Genomic DNA, 16,456 nt, shown 5'->3' with positions numbered 1-16,456 from the left:
CCGTGGCTTCCTGGCCTTAAGGTCTAATAGGAATGAGCCCCAGAGGACTGCAGGGTGTTCCCAGCAGAGGGAACAGAGTGAGCAAAAGATCCAGAGACAAGACACTTCTTACTGGGTACAGGGCACTAGCTGTGGCCCCAGTGGGACAACACGGGCGGCTAGAAGTGATGGTGAGTTGGGGCTGAGGAAGCTGGACACCCCTGAGGGGCAGGGCCGAGGGGAGAGGACAGGGTGGGGTGCCTGTCCCAGGGCACAGGAGAGGCTGGAGGTGCAGGGTAGAAGGGTGGTTCCAGGTCAGGTGGGGCCCTGGGCCCAGGAGGACTCAGGGTGTGGAGGGGGAGGGGATCCGGAAGTTGCACAGGGGTCCCCAAGCCCCAAAGACCAAAATGACAGAACTTGGGGTTAGGGAAGGGAGCCGGCAAGAGGGTCTCCCACTCTGTACAGCTGGGGGTCAGTCTTCCTGGCCCACCTGCAAGGGGTCTGTCCAAGTGGGCGGGATGGGGCTGAGACAGTGGACCTGAAATCCGTGCTCAGCAGCAGCATCTTAGGGAGCCTGGGACACCTGCCCGCTGGACCCTGGTGACCCCGGAAGAGGAAGTGAGGTTCCCAGGTCTTTAGGGCTGTTTGCATTCAAGTCAAAACCCATTTACAAACCAAAGTGGGGCAGCCTACAGGGCAACCTCAGCCCCTCTGTCTTCTCTAAAGACCACTGCCCCTGCCCTAGCCGCTCCACTGCTGGCACTAATGTGCCAGACAGGAGAACTCAGGCCCCGAGATGGGCACACACCTCCAAGGCCTTGTGGCCAAGTCAGCTTTGCATGGCATTTCCTTGGGCTTCTCTGGTGGCTCAGATGGTAAAGAACCTGCCTGCAATGCAGGAGACCTGAGTGTGATCCCTGATGAGCAAGATCCCCTGCAGGAGGAAATGGCAGCCCATTCCACTATTCTTGCCTGGAGAATTCCATGGACAGAGGAGCCTGGAGGGCTACAGTCCCAGAGTCAGACGCTTTCACTTTTTCCCTTGGCCTGAAACACCTTTCCCTCCCCTGTTCCTTCAGATTTCAGCAGAAGCGTGCCTTCCCCCCGGGAGACCTCCTCTGATCTCCCTGTCCTCCCCACCATATCTTCAAGGCATCTCTGGAACCCATCGCATGTCTGTGTGTGGTTATTTGGGATGAATGACTTGCTCCCTTCTCCAGATGAGCTCAGGGGAACAGGGACCCTCTCCCCAGGGTCTGGCACCATTCCTGGTGCATGCTGGGTCCTTGATAAATATTTGGGAAGGATGGAAGGGAAGAAGAAAAAAAAAAGAAGGGAGGGAGGGAGAGAATGGGAAGGAGGGAGAGAATGAGAGTGAGGAGGAGAAGCTGGGACAACAACAGGATGGGAATCCAGTCCTCCTGTCTCCAACCCTCCCAAGCTCTGGCCTGGCACCTGTCCCCTGAACTAGAGCTCGAGACCCTCCCAGCTTCGAAGTGGAGCCCCCATTGACCAGGCTGTCCCATGCTCACTCCTAGGCCTCGGAGGAGCTCTTCCCAGCTCAGCAGCTGAACGCAGCTGAGGAAAGCCATCCGCACAGGAGGAACAAGACTCACAGCCTGGGAGTTTCAGCCAAAGCTCCGATTCCATGGCTCACGTGCCTGCTTGAGTCCCGTCCTCTGCCTGGGCCTGAGTTTCCCCTTGTACACAATGGTGAGAAAAGCCTTGATCTACGGGGCCTCCTTCAGAGACAGAAGCACGCAGGGAAGAGCAGGAATACCCAAGGGTGGGGCAGCCAAGGAACTGAGTTTCCAAAGCGGGGAGACACTTTAGGGAATGGAGCTGGAGGGCACGCGAGGCCAGAGAGCAGCCTGCACAAAGGGCTGAAGCTAGACTGTGAAAGGCCGGTTTGCAGAGTTGTGGGGAGACCGGTCTGATGGAATATGTGTGGGAGCCAGATGGGAAAGAAAGGGCTGTGGCTTCTGAGTTGAAGGGTCTGGGTTTTATCCTGCTAGTCATAGGTCATGGGGAGCAAAGGAAGGTTCTTGAGCAGAGGGATGAAGTCAAGAAATCACCAGCTCAGGCAGGTAATCCTGATAAACAGAGAGAAGTGTGGAGGCAGGGAGGCCGGGGAGGAGGCTGTTGCAAGGCTTGAGAGAGAAAGTGGGGCCTTCTCTGAGCAGGGGCAGAGACAGATGAAGCACGGCAGGGAGAGGGAAGCTGCCAGAGAAAGCCTACTCCACTTTCACCGGCAGGCCCGCAGGACCCTCACACTCCTGCAGCCCCAGATGCACTCCTAGCCTCCTCCCCCCAGCTGCTCCTCCCCAACCTCAGGGCTAAACCTCTCACCCACCAGGAGTTAGCTGTCATTCCTTACTTTCTCTCATCCCAGAATCTAATCCACAACCAGGTCCTTTCCATCACAGCCCACTCTGACTTTCGGTCTGACTTTTGACTTTTGGAGTGTCAGTCGCTCAGTCGTGTCTGACTCTTTTCGACCCCATGGTCTGTAGCCCGCCAGGCTCCTCTGTCCGGGCAAGAATCCTGAAGTGAGTTGCCATTCTCTTCTCCAGGAGATCTTCCCGACCCAGGGATCGAACCCATGTCTCCAGCATGGTAGGCAGATTCGTTACCGCTGAGCCACCTGGGAAGCCCATACCTCCTCCTTTTTCTTCAGAACATACGTGGGGTCCTTTCAGCCTCTGTTCTCCCCTTTAGTCCTGCCGTTCTTAACAGCTTCTGGGAGGGACACTATTCTTAAAGGCAAATGTGACCTGGAACCCTCACTGCTTAAAAAGTCAGGCCATTAAATGATCCATCAAGGTTCTCAGCGTCCTAGCCCTACCTCTCTGATCTACTCTCCTGATCCTCCTCCTCAAGCTCCTTATGATCCCTCCAGGCAGAGGGACTGAGCCAGTCTCTAGCATAAGACTGAGGTTTCCCACCTTCTACGTAGGGTGTTTTTTTCTGTCTGCAACAGCCTCTTCCTGTGTCCAGATCCAGCGGCAAAGGCTTACCTTTCCCCCATGCTCCACCTTCCCCTGCTTCAGATGAGCTTGGCAGGCATGCCTCCTGCCACAGAGGTGGTAAGCTCTGCCCTCTTCTGTCCTGCGGGGGATTCAGACAGCACTCGGACTGCGTGCCAGGCTTGGAGCTCTCAGCACCTGGCAGCTGGGAGGTGGGGAGGACAGACCAGCCCTTTGGACAGTGTACCTGTGCCCATGTCCCCCTGGCCACCAGCTGGTTGTCTAGGTGAAAACAGAGGGTATAATGGGGCACACAGCAACTGGGCAAGAAGCTGAGGTGTGAGATGACTGTGTGTGAGTCTGTGGCAGATTCTGTGGAGGGGTACCCAGAAGTTGTCATGGGGGCAGCGGAGTGGGTGGGCATGCTGACAGGTGTGTGAACCTGCCGGGTGGGGGGCCAGAGTTGCTGGCAGCTGCTGGCCTCGCCTGGGGTGGATTCAGAGGCAGGGTTGGGTGGGGTGGGCTGGAGAAAGGGAACATGGGCCAGGCTGCCAGAGCAAACAGACAAGCCTTCTGGCGCTTCCTTCCAGCAAACACCAACTGACAGCTGAGGGCGGGGTGGAGTGGGAGATCGTGTTAAGGTCCCTGGAGTTGACAAAGGGGAGTCAGACCCTAGGATGTGTAAGTGGGGGAGGGGAGGGATTTCCAGCTGCTTTTGTGACCAGGGCTTCATGTCCCTGGGAGAGAGGTCTCTAGTGAAGGGCTCTCTGTCCCCACGGAGCCCTGGCTAACATTTTCCCCGACAACTCAGAGATACAGGTAGGGCTGTCTCTGTGGACCACAGAGGTGGAGGAAGAAAGGGAGAAACACAGGGAATATTAGACTTGGGATGTAAAATGTCAAGGTGCGGGACTTCCCTGGCAGTCCAGGGGCTAAGATTCTACGCTCCCAAAGTAGAGGAGTTCCATCACTGGTTGAGGAACTAGATCCCATACGCTGAAACGAAGAATTCAAATGTTGCAACTAAAGATCCCATGAGCCACAACTAAGACGCAGCGCAGCCAAAGAAGTAAATTAAAATATTACAAATAAATAAATAAAATGTCAGGCTGCAAGGAGCCACAGCCAGAAAACCAGCATCGCCCTACCTTAATGGCAGCAGGCTGAGCCCCAGTGGATGCCCCTGGAGACAGTCTGGGTGACCCGTCAAAAGCAGCCAAGGGCTGGACCTTGCTGCCAGCTAGTCCTCACTGATTGTCTCTATATTCGAGGAGGCGAGGCAAAGGCGAGAGAGAGGAGGAGGACCGTGGCCCCATTCTGGGAAAAAGAGATCAGGAACAGGGGGGACACTGAGTAGGTGGCAGCAACAGGGGGGTTGGGCAGGCTGGAAGCTGGGGATTGTGTGTTCGGGAAAGCGTGGACAGCTGCAGCAGCCCGGAAGGGTTTCCGGCTGCAGAGACAGGTAGGGTCTGGAGTCTGAACAACCGACCAAGTGGGCTCAGTCCTGAAATCTCTGACCTTGTACAGCCAAGGTGGATCCCAGAGATCTGGGCAGCACAGGCCAGCATGGTGGGGGTATATGGTGGTGATGATGGGGGGCTGTGGTGGTGGTGGGGGCTGGGTCTCTCAAGCTGGACGGGTGGGAGCAGATTGCTCTCTTCAGCTCCTCCTTTTGGCGCTGTGAGGGGATTTCTGCCTTCCTACCCCACCCCCACCCCCACCCCGTTTTCTTTCCTGACCTACAGCCCCTCCTCCTGCTACCCCTGGACAGATTGGAGCTCAGGGAGCACTGGAATGGGGGTTCCCCAGACCCTCCCCTGCCCTGGGCCAGAGTCACTCTCCCTAGGGGTCTTGGTTAGAGGCCTGCACCCCCCACACCGTCAGACTTCTGGAGGGAGGCCTCCAGCAGTTACATTTCCTACTGGGGTGAGAGTGTGAGTCAAAGGAAACAAGACTGGTTTACTTTATCCTGGGTCATTGTTAGAGGTTCAGGTTGTCTGAGGAATAAGCTCATCGCTGGACTTTAGAACAACAATAAAGCAAGCATAAGCATCAGAAGTCTGAGTAAGCTCTGGGAGTTGGTGAAGCCGGGCAGGGAAGCCGGGCGTGCTGCAGTCCATGGGGTCGCAAAGAGTCGGGCACGACGGAGCGACTGAACTGAACTGAACTGCAACATCAAAAGAAAACATTTGTCAGCTCCGGAGGAGACTTGCTTATTCATAGGCTTTTAGGTTTCCTCTGGACCCACGGTCACACTTGGCAGAGTTCGAGCAAGGGAGTAGGAAACTCCTCTATGGACGTCTCCCATGTTGCAACCCCCCAGGACCTAAGAGGGCTCAAGAGAAGGCAGCTCAGAGACCGCTCAGCTCAGCAGCCCTCCCCAGTTCGCTGCCCTGTGCCCCACCCCCACCCCCACCCCCACCCGCACCCCGTGGAGCTCTGTGGCCAGTGGCCGAGGCCCTTCCGGACCTCGAGCCCTCGGCTCCCCCAAGCTCTGAGCGTTCCGCGTGGGCGGCCTCAGTTCCCCCTTCTGCAGAATGGGCGGGTGGCCCAGCCTCCGCGCCCCCGGGCGCTGCGGGGGCGGGGCGGAGGGCTCCGAGGGCGGCCGGAAGGGCTGTGAGTGCGGGGGCGGGCCCCGCGCCGCCCCGCCCCGGGGAGGGCGCCCGGGGCGCAGCATCCTGGCGGGGGCCCCGGCCGCCGCCGCCACTGCCGTCGGGGAAGGTCCCAGCGCGGTCATGGCCTCGCGCGGCGCCCGTCGGGGTCCGAGTCCCCCGCGCCCTGCGCAGTAGCCCCTCGGAGAGGCGGCCCCCACTGTGCCGACGGCGCAGACGTCCGGGCGGGCGGCATGGAGGAGGCGCACCTGCTCCCGGCCGCCGACGTGCTGCGCCGCTTCTCGGTGACGGCCGAGCGCGGCCTGAGCGCGGAGCAGGTGACAGGCGCGCGGGAGCGCTACGGCCCTAACGGTGAGAGCGCGGGCCAGGCGGGGGCAGCGGGGAGCTCGCGCGCCGCGGTCTCAGCCCTCCCCACAACCCACCCCGGCAAGGCGGCCGCGGAGCAGTCCTCGCCCCTCCCAGCCATCGGCCCCCGCGGGCGGGCGGGCAGGAAGCGAGGGCTCCGGAAACCTCTGCAGACGCTTTTGGGGCTCCCGGCGGGGCCGCGCTGCACCTTCGCCGGGGAAGGAGGTGCAGGTTCCGGGTTCGGAGACCGGACGCCTGGCTCACCCACCTCGATCTCCCTCCGGGCCCAGGGACCTGTGCGGCCCTTCCGGGCTTCCCACCTCCATCCCGGTCGCGGTCCACTCCCGCAGGTCCTCGCCCACCCCCATCGCCGCTCCGCGCTGAATCCCCGCGCCGCTGCAGCCCGCTGGAGTCCGGCAGGTGCGCACAGAGGTCAGCTGGAGGGGGACCAGCCGGAGACCCTGAGGTCCCGCCTCCCAACTCACCCCGAGGGTCTCCCTCGAGGGCTCAATAAAACGCCCGGAAGGTGCAGCTTGTCAGCTGGCAGCTTCGGTGCCCCCACCCTCATCCCCAGGTCTTCCTCTTTCTGCCACCCCAGACGGATGTGGCTGGCGGGAGTCGATGGTGGGGGCTTTGAACTGCTGAGGCGGGAGACCCACCTCCCTGCAGGGTGGCAGGTTCAAGGCCTCGCACTGGGAGTTGCCTGGGGAGGCCTTTCCTTCCTGGGTGACCTGGAGCCACGCCTGCCCCATCTCTGGTCTCGGAGGCAGCCTTGGGCGCTGTTGCTGTTTGGGAGGGAAAGGTGTCATCCTTTCTCCTGTTCAGTGGCGTGTGGGATTCTTCCCCGGCCCAGAGGCACTGGCCAGTGCCTGTACTGTCCAGACGTGGCCCTGGGAAGGCAGAAGATGCAGAGGTTACTCCCCCACCCCCCGTCACTTCCAGTCAGCATTTTGCCCCCTTCGTCCACCCCTAGGGCTCGGAGTCCCTAGGGCTCCGGAGAGAAATGTCGTCTCCATTCCCAGGGTGCAGCCTGGACCCATGTCCTTTCAGATCTTGGGGACTCACCCTGGCAGGGCTCCCCGCCAGCCAGAGGGGAGGTTCTCTGGCCCGTGTGTCTCACTGCCCAGGACTGGCTTGAAAATTGCAAAGAGCTGTCAGAAAGGGAGCTTTGGGTTTTGTATTGGTTTATGACAACCACCTCTTATATAAATATTATCTTTCTGTAGCAGAAGTCCTTTTTCAAAAAAATTAGCTGCTATATTTAGTTGAGCTGTGGGAGGAACTAGGGAGATAAATATTATTTAGTATCCCCCATTAGTGACTTGGCAGGCAGGGTGTCCTTGCCAGAGGAGTGCAGGGCAAGCCCGGCCGATCCCCCAGCTCATGGGTGGGGGTGGGGGTCAAGGCAGCAGAGCTGGGGTTCCACTGCCTCCTCTGTGTGGCCTGCTTGGAAGTCCTCATTCGCAAAGGAAGCTGGAGCCCAGCCCTTCTCCAGAACCATACAGAGGTTGCCCTACCTCACCCTGGCCAACGCCCTCTCCTTTCTGGCCCTTTCTGGCCCCCATATCTCCCTGAAGGGGGAAGCTGACTGAGAACGAGGGAGCCTTTAGTTCTTCCCCATGTTGTCTGGTTTAGGTGAGAGGATTTTAGGGTGCCCTGGCTGGTGATGGATAAGGATATCGGTGTAGAGTGTAGGTTCAGAGAGGTGGATGTGAGTTTTGGGGAGGGCGGTAGGAAAAGTTGGGGAGTGGCTATTCTTGGGCTCCTCCGGTTTCTCTGTGGTTTGATGGTAGTAAAAATAAAAGCTAATGTTCACTGAGTATTTACTATGTGCCAGGCACTGGTCTTGGCACTTTTCACCCCTTGTCTTCTTTTCTTCCTAAAAACAACTGCTGTTATCCCCATTTTACAGAGGGAGTAACTGAGGCACCAGGAGGTTAGACAGCTTACCTAAAGTCACCCAGTAAATGGAGCTAATCCTGGGTACCTGCCCCTCTCTGGGTCTCACTTTTCCTGTCTGTTCAAGGGGGTCACAGTTTCTGCAGACTCTGGGACCCTGGAGTGTGAGCCTGTGCTAGGAGCTGGGTCAGCTCAACAGGAGCTAGTGGAACCTTCTGCCCTCCATCCCCTGCCCCCCTGCTCCCCTGCAGCTCCCCCCCCCCGCCCCCCGCCCCCCTCCCTCCCCTCCCCGGCCCTGGCTCCTCCGAGAGGGCTTTTTCCTCAGGAAGCATTCCAGGGCTCTGGAAGTCCTGAGGTGAGGAGAAGGGAGCCAGTTGCCCCTTCCTGCCTCAGGCTCTCCTCCCCGCCCAGCCCCTGCCTGGGGAGGAGGCCTGGGCGCCCCACACGGCCTATGGAGTGAGGCTGTCAGGCTTTCAGGCCCTAGCTCTGCCCCTTCATAGCTGTGCAATCCTGGACCAACTGGTTGCCTCTCTGTGCCTCTGTTTGCTCATTGTCAGTGAGGTTGTGATAGGACCCGTGCCATAGAGTTATCTGTGTTTGCCTACACTGAGCCCTCCCTTATTGTGGCAGGAGAGGAGCCTGGTGTGGCTCTGGGCCAGAAGCTGGCGGCAGGGGTGGGGGGACACCCCAGGGACTAGTGTCCCCCCCATCCCAGGAGTCTCTGCACCTGCAAAGTCGTTAGTGCTAGAAACCACCAGGAAGTCATTTGCTTAAGTCCTAAAATTCACAAGTTCTGCTGCAGAGGAGGGGGCGGGGTCCTTCTCCCCACCCTCTGAGCAGAGAGGGGGAGGGCGTCAGTCAGTGAGTGTGCCTGGAGTTGTCCCCCCATCTGTCTGCACCCCGGCATGTAGCCGTGCCCTCTGAGGCCCCAACAGGGCAGTAAGTGGGAGGCTCCTGGCCTCTTGTGAGCCCGCCTTTCTCGGCAGGTCCCAGAGGTGCCCAGGGCGGGGTGTGTGGGGGGGATTTCTACAAACTTTCAACTGATTTTGTTTTGTTCTGTTTGTTTTTGACCATGGCTTGTGGCATCTTAATTCCCTGACCAAGGATTGAACCCAGGCCCTGGGCAGTGAGAGTGTGGAGTTCTAACCACTGGACCGCCAGGGAATTCCCTCAACTTGCTTTTTGAATAAAAATGGGCACCCAGCACCACATGCAAAAAGTCCCTAAGGTGTAGGGTGAATGATCCCCAGCCCTGTCCCCACAGATGCCTCCCGGCAGCCCTAGTGTCTCCTTCTCAAGATATCCAGTGCACACACACCTCTGGGTCTGTGACCGATGGTCTTTTTTACGTGAAAGGGAGTGAATTTTGAGGGCCTTTTGCGCCTCCTCTCCTTGTGACAGTCACTCTTGTGGATGGCTCCACGTGGAGCATCTTGGGCTTTCTAGTGGCTTTGCAGAGTTTCTTCACATGGCCATCCCAGAGTTTCTTCCCTCCGGCTTCTCATGGATTTGGGGTTTGTGCGAAGCCTTTCTTATCACACATGTAAGGCGTATCCTTGTCCTCATGTCATTTCACACACTGTGAAAATCACCAAAGGACAGATTCCTAGAAGTGAAAGGAAGTGTGTATTTTCAGTGTTGACAGCTATTGCTACCCTGTTCTTCATAAAGTTGCACCAGTTGGCCTACCTGTTTCCCCACCACCTCGCCAACACAGTACATTATCAGATGCCAATCTGATAGAAGGTGGCCTCTCACAGTCTTCCTTTCCATTTTTCTGTTTGCAAATCCTATTGGGCATTTTATTGTATATATTTAGGAGCCCTTGGCTCTCCTTATGTCCATGGATGGGCTGCCTGTCACTCCTGCTGGACATGAGCCTTGGCAGGAGACAGGACTGGGTTGGGCCATCACCCCCCAAAGTGCCTTTACCCCAGAGCCCAGGGATGTAGGGGTCGAGGTCCCAGGAGGTCTCTGTGGGGAAGGGGCAGTGTTTCGGTTTAAGGGGCCTGGGAGAGGGGCTGTGACAGGGGCAGGCGCCTGGCTTCCTGGGCCTCAGTCTGCCCATCTGTGCAGTGGGTGCTGGAGCTCCAGGGCCACGTGGGAGGGATGGTCTTGATTTAGATTCCTGCCGGTGCTGACTTGGCTGTGACCTTATCTCCTGCCCTCAGCTGAGGCAACCACTTCCTGGACCCTGTTGTTGTCTGTAGGGCGGAGACACAGCTCTGAGATCCCCTGTAGGGGCTTCACAGGTGCGAAGAGCCTTCAGGCTCACCCTAGTTCTCACACCTTTGTTGGGCAGCCTTGGCACCCCACCCCCTGCCCCTCTCCACCAGCCCTGCCCCTCTCCACCAGCCCTGCCCCTATAGAACCCCAAGCCTGCGTACCAGCAGTTCTCTGAGGCATGGCCGGATCTGCCCACAGCACCTCATGTACACAGTTGCCTTGTCAACACTTTGCCTCTGGGGCCTGGTCAGCCAGGTAGGACTGACCACTCCAGGTGGGGCCTGGAGACCAGGGACAGGCCAGGCACGTGGGGCGGGGTCTGCCCAGCCAAGGCCTCTCCCTGACTTTGCAAATGAGAGTTTAATTGCTCTGCAAATTTACCTTTGAGGAAGACCTTGGTGAGCACTCGCCTCACGCCTCACCCGGCTGGAACCTGGCTGAAACCAACATTTAGAAGCCGAAATACCAGTTTCCAATTGAGGAAGGAGTCAAGGGGGGAATTAAGGGAGCAGGTGGTGAGTGGAGCCTGGGGGCAGTCTTGGCCTTGCACCTCCCTCCTCCTGGGCTCTGGGTTGTGGCCCCAGAGCTGAACCGTGGGGCAAGTGAATAAACAATTCTGGAGGCTCTGGGTGGACCTAGGGATGACTCAGCCCCTGCCCGCCGTAGAGGTACACGGATGCTGGAGCAGGAGGCAACACTGACGACCAGCGAGAGAAGGACTCTTCCAGGAAGCCCTCCTGGAAGTTCCGATGAGATGGGGAGGTACCCTGCACAGAAGGGACTGTGAAAGCAAAATCTTGGAGCGGGGCAAAACCAGGGGCAACCATGAGGCATTCTTGTTTGGTGGGTGGAGGGAGGGCCGGCCATCTAAGATATGAGAGTGATTCTGGACAGGTGAGTCCAGGAAGGTCTTGAAGGTTGGTCTTTATCTTGTAGGCCCATGGAAGGTCGGTGAGCAGGGTAGGGTCATTCATTCATTCTGTTTTATTGAGTGCCTACTGTGTGCCAGGTGCTGTCCCAGGTGCTAGGGACACGGGAACTTCTGTTCGCTGTTGTCATGGCTAAGGTCTACTGAACATTCACCATGCACTGGGCTTCATATACGTTACACAACCTCATGAGGTGGTTGCTGTTATTATCCTCATTTTCCAGATGGGGAAACTGAAGCACATCCAGCCTTAAAGTGACTTGCCCATGGTCACAGAACTCCTGAGATAATAGGATTTGAACTCCAGTCCTTGGACCAGACTCTCTGCTCTAAGCTGCAGTTTCTTTGATCACATCCCAGGACCCTACAGGCCAGCCCTGCATCGGGTACCTGTGGACAGGGGCTGATTCAGTCTGGCAACAGTTACCCAGAGCAGTGTTTGGTCAGGAGAGGCCACCATGTGAACGATTCAGGCAATATTGGAGGGAGTCATATGCCCCCGGATGTGCCCAGCAGGGGTCTGGGAGGGGCGGCACCTCTTGTTTCTGTCTTGGCCCATTAGCTTGGTGGATGGCATCAACAGATGGGGCATTCTTCTTGGAAGGGCCAGCCAACAATGGCTCCCAGCCCAACAGTCAGGACATGGGAGATTATGATCCTTCAGGTGATCTTGACTGGGGGAGGCTCAGGGACCACTGCGGTGGGAAGGCAGGACAGTCTAGGAGTGAGTGCAAGAGGCCCAGAGTACCGGTTCGAGAGCCAAACTGCCTGAGCTCAAAACCTTACCCTGCTACTTCCCAGCTGTGTGACCGTGAACTAGGTAGGCGCTCAACCTTTCTGCGCTTCTACTCTGAAAAATGGGAATAATAATCATATCCTCTTTCCTGGCTTGTCTGAGAATCACGAGAGTAGTGCACACAAGGAGGTGATTATCCTGCCTGCGGAGCACCTCCTCATGTGTCAGGCGCACAACACGCCACCATTCATCTCCGGAGATGAAGTAGACATGTGGCATGCTGCTTGGTATAAGAGCGTTCAGTCGCTCAGTCGTGTCCGATTCTTTGTGGCCCCATGGACTGTAGCCCACCAGACTCCTCTGCCCATGGAATTTCCCAGGCAGGAATACTGGAGTGGGGTGCCATTTCCTTCTTTAGGGGATCTTCCCGACCCAGAGATCAAACCCACAGCTGTTGCCTCCCGGGCATTAGCAGGTGGATTCTTTATCACTAGCGCCACCTGGGAAGTTCTTTGGTATATAGTAGGTGCTTAATATGGAGGAGGCAATGGTAACTCACTCCAGTCCTCTTGCCTGGCAAATCCCATGGGCAGAGGAGCCTGATAGGCTGCAGTCCACGGGGTCACTAGGAGTCGGACACGACTGAGCGACTTCACTTTCATTTTTCACTTTCATGTGTTGGAGAAGGAAATGGCAACCCATTCCAGTGTTCTTGCCTGGAGAATCCCAGGGACGGGGGAGCCTGGTGGGCTGCCGTCTGTGGGGTCGCACAGAGTCAGACACGACTGAAGTGACAGCAGCAGCAGCAGCAGCAGCAGGTGCTTAATATGGAGAAGGCACTGGCACCCCACTCCAGTACTCTTGCCTGGCAAATCCCATGGACGGGGGAGCCTGGTAGGCTGCAGTCCACGGGGTCACTAGGAGTCGGACACGACTGAGCGACTTCACTTTCACTTTTCACTCTCATGCGTTGGAGAAGGAAATGGCAACCCATTCCAGTGTTCTTGCCTGGAGGGTCCCAGGGACTGGGGAGCCTGGTGGGCTGCCGTCTGTGGGGTCGCACAGAGTCAGACACGACTGAAGTGACTTAGCAGCAGCAGCAGCAGGAGCTTAATAACTGTGACTCAGTAATGATAATAATGCTCATTCACACAGCAGCCCTGCAGGGTGGGGGTGGTCCTCCATCTTCCAAATGAGGCCCAGGCCCCCCCAGAGAGCCAGCTGCTCAGGCAGGACTGGAAGCATTTGCATTCCAGGAGCAGGGACGGGCCCTCCTGCATGGATGGGCAGGGCATCTGCAGTGACCTCATGGCTTATTGAGCCTGCCCTAGGAGCAGGGGGTGGGAGTGGAAGGGATGCCTTGCTCTACCCTGGTAGAGGCCGGGTCTGGCGAGAAGAGGGCATTGGTCAAGATCAGCTGGGTTATCCTGCATTACAACCCCCTGATTTCAGTGGCTTGAAACAATTCAGGTCATCTCTTGCTCACACTGTACGTACACACCTCCATGAAGCTCCGTGTCTCTTGACTCTGTGACTCAGGTTCACAAAGCAGATGCCATCACACAGGTCCTGTTTGCTATAGCAGAGGGTCAGAGAGCTCCAGAGTGTGCTGTCCAGTGGGGCAGCCGCCAACCTTGTGTGGCTGTTTGAGTTTCAATGAATGAAAATTAATTTAACATATACCTACTGGCACTTTCCTGGCGGCCCAGTGGCTTAAGACTTGGCTGCCAACGCAGGGGGCCCAAGTTTGATCCCTCGTCAAGGAACTGGATTCCACATGCCTCAGTGAAGATGGAAGATCCCACATGCTGCAACCAAGATCTGGCACAGCCAAATAATTAAATATTTTAAAATAATAATAAATAGAATGTAGCTACTTAGTCACACTAGCTACATTCCCAGTGCTCAGTAGCTCCATGTGGCCGGTGGCTACCGTATCAGACAGCATGGCTATAGGACTCTTCCATCACCGCAGGAAGTTCCACTGGACAGTGCCATTCTCCAACAGTTCTACAGTCCAGACCAAACTAACACACATCCTTCTTTTTTGCAACTTGCACAGGAAGATGGGATGTACAGTCCTATTGTGTCCACAAGTGGGGGAGAATAAGAAGCCCCGGGGGAATAGCATGATAACGACCACCAAGAGTGGACCTTGGATCGGGCTGTGGGTCAGCAGAAGGGGACAGTCAGGTGGAAGGGGAGAAGGAGGAGACCCGGTGAGACCAGCATGTGGAGGGAGTTTGCAGTGGGGACTGGGGACTGGAGCTGGTGGTTGCTTCGCAGGTGGCTCAGATGGTACAGCATCTGCCTGCAATGTGGGAGACCCAGGTTCGATCCCTGGGTCGGGAAGATCCCCTGGAGAAGGAAATGGCAACCCACTCCAGTACTCTTGCCTGGAAAATTCCATGGATGGAGGAACCTGGTAGGCTATAGTGCATGGAGTCACAAAGAGTTGGACACGACTGAGCAACTTCACTCACTAGAGCTGGTATGTTCTGGAACAAGTTTCCCAACCCCAGGCCTCGCCCCTATCCAGAAAAAATGCCATGAGGAATATTGTGGCCTCGAGGCTACACATCAGCAGAGGGAGGGGCCAGGTAGACAGAGGGAGGGATTCGGTTGAGACGTACAGATAAACCCTTCCTTAGGTCAGGAATCCTGAAGACACCTGCAGAGGCTGAGGGGTGAAGAAACTCCTGGGTTGAGCATGGCAGAAGCAGGCTGACGTGTGCTCTGAGGCTGGGGCATGGCTGAGATGACCTGTAAAGGACCCTGCTCCATTGGAGAATTGGCCCAGAAACCAGGGCTGGCCCTCCCTCCTGCCTTTCCTGTTCACTTTAGCTAAATAGATCAGAAGGAAAAAGTCTGTTTGATTTTAATCTCAATGCAGGACACTGGAGATTACATTTTCCACGGAAAATGTCAGCTGTTGCCTAAAATAGGACTTTGGAGAAAAATGCTAGAAAGTGTATTTTTAGGTTATATGTTTTCCTCCTGGATTCCTGAAGCCCAGTGGGCTGCTCAGTACTCCCCATGGTACAGCTGCCCGGTGCAGACCCCAGACCTTCCAAACAGGTGGTCAGGGTAGGGGTGCCCGTGAGCAAAAATGCTGGTGCTTGAGCTGCAAGCAGGTGGGCAGAGGCAAGGACCCATGTCAGCGAGGAGGAGGGAGGAGGAGCCAGCCTGGGGTGGGGCCTTGGGTTCTGCATTGCTAACAAGCTCCCGGGTGACCCCGATGTTGCTGGCCCAGGGATTGTCCTGGGCACAGCACAGGAGAAAACGAGACAAGGGTCAGTTAGGCTCGGTCTGAGAGACCCCTCAGACAGCCCTGGGCAGATCCTGAGATCAGCAGAAGGAGGGAGAAGCCCTTCCAGGGCCCCTTTCCACAGACCCACAAACACCCCGGCTTGCTGTGTGACCTTGTTCAAGCCACTCATCCACTTGGGACCTCAGTTCTTGAACCTGCAAGACGGGGTCGGCATCCCTACCTACCTCCCCTTTAGGCTGCTGGGAAGATTCCCAGACTTAGCTACTGGGGCAGCCAACTCCACCTGTAACGTGGGTGCTTCAGGACCTGAAGGAGGTGAAAGTGGAGCCTGTAAAGGCACAGCAGGTCCTTGTGGTGTTTGGAGACATGGTTCTTCAAAATGTTCTGTGGGTCTGGGCCTCGGCAGGCTGGCTGGGTCCTCTCTCAGCCTGCTGGAGCGGGGCGCCTGGGAGGGGACAAGCTGACATTCAGCCTCCAGGAACTGAAGCCCGGGGCGCTGCCTGCTGAGGTCGTGCCCAGGGAGCCCCAGGTGGGGTGGGCAGTGCTTCGGGCCTTGTCCCCAAGGTCCTGTGTCAGAGGTGGCCTGAGGCAGTTATCTCAATTAGAACGAGATATTGTGGGTAGGGGGACCCCGTGGGTAGGGGGACATTGAATGGGACCGGGTGGGCATCTGAGAAAGGGCAGTGCAGGGAGCCCTGAGAACTACCGACTCCCTGTGTGACCTCAGGGTTTCCATCTCCTCCAGGTCTCAGTTTCCTCTCTGTGCAACGGAGGTGGAACTGGCCTGGAGGGTCTGGAGGGCCCTGACTTGGTTTTTGTCCCAGGGTGAGTCAGGTCACAGCAGGCCATCCTCCACTAGAGTCAGGTGGGGGAGGGATGTGAAAGTATCCGGGCACAAACTACGTGTTCTGTGACCTCAGAGACCTGGGGGGAGTGTGTCCTGCCCATCGTGGGGGTTCTGATGGGCACTGTAGGGAGGGGACTGCTCAGACTCTGCTCGGTAACCCAGTCATTTCTTGTCTCCTCATGGCTCCTGTGGCTGCCTGGATCCTTCAGAACTCCCGACCGAGGAAGGTGAGGCTGGGGCCAGGGCAGCCTGCAAGGGCACCAGATGACACCCCGGGCCAGTCACCGTCAGGCGGTGTCCTCCCCTCCCAGGCGGTGGGGCCTGGCTGAGCCCCCAGCGTTGCCCATCTGTGCCTCTCAGGGCCTCGGGTTCTTCACCTTCAAATGGGAGGGAGGGAGTGGGCCACCACAGCTCCGCATGGACGCGATCGGTCAGTCGGTCAGGAGCCCAGCCCTCATGCAGCACTCCCGTTCCCAGGGAAGTCCCTGTGGGAGCTCGTGCTGGAACAGTTCGAGGACCTCCTGGTTCGAATCCTGCTGCTGGCCGCCCTGGTCTCTTTCGTAAGTAGCCCTTTCCCACGGCATCAGGCAGCCTGGGCCGGGGAGCGGGTCCAGGCAGTGCTCAGGGACCCAGGCTATGAGCCACAG

General features: G+C 57.4%; 1 protein-coding gene across 1 annotated transcript in view; it reads left to right on the top strand.

The window, feature by feature from the left end:
* Positions 1 to 5,781: 5,781 nt before the first annotated feature.
* Positions 5,782 to 16,456, top strand: part of ATP2A3 (ATPase sarcoplasmic/endoplasmic reticulum Ca2+ transporting 3) — a 33,026-nt gene continuing 22,351 nt past the window's right edge. The window contains exons 1-3 of the mRNA XM_052658877.1: positions 5,782 to 5,908; positions 16,019 to 16,036; positions 16,287 to 16,369. Coding sequence (XP_052514837.1) covers positions 5,791 to 5,908; positions 16,019 to 16,036; positions 16,287 to 16,369 — 219 coding nt within the window. The 5' untranslated portion in view covers positions 5,782 to 5,790. The remainder of the gene's footprint in view (positions 5,909 to 16,018; positions 16,037 to 16,286; positions 16,370 to 16,456) is intronic.

This window comes from Budorcas taxicolor, chromosome 19 (genome assembly GCF_023091745.1).
Source record: "Budorcas taxicolor isolate Tak-1 chromosome 19, Takin1.1, whole genome shotgun sequence".
NCBI classification, from domain to species: Eukaryota; Metazoa; Chordata; class Mammalia; order Artiodactyla; family Bovidae; genus Budorcas; species Budorcas taxicolor.
Note: the sequence above shows the minus strand (reverse complement) of the source record. Positions and strands in the feature narration are given on the sequence as shown.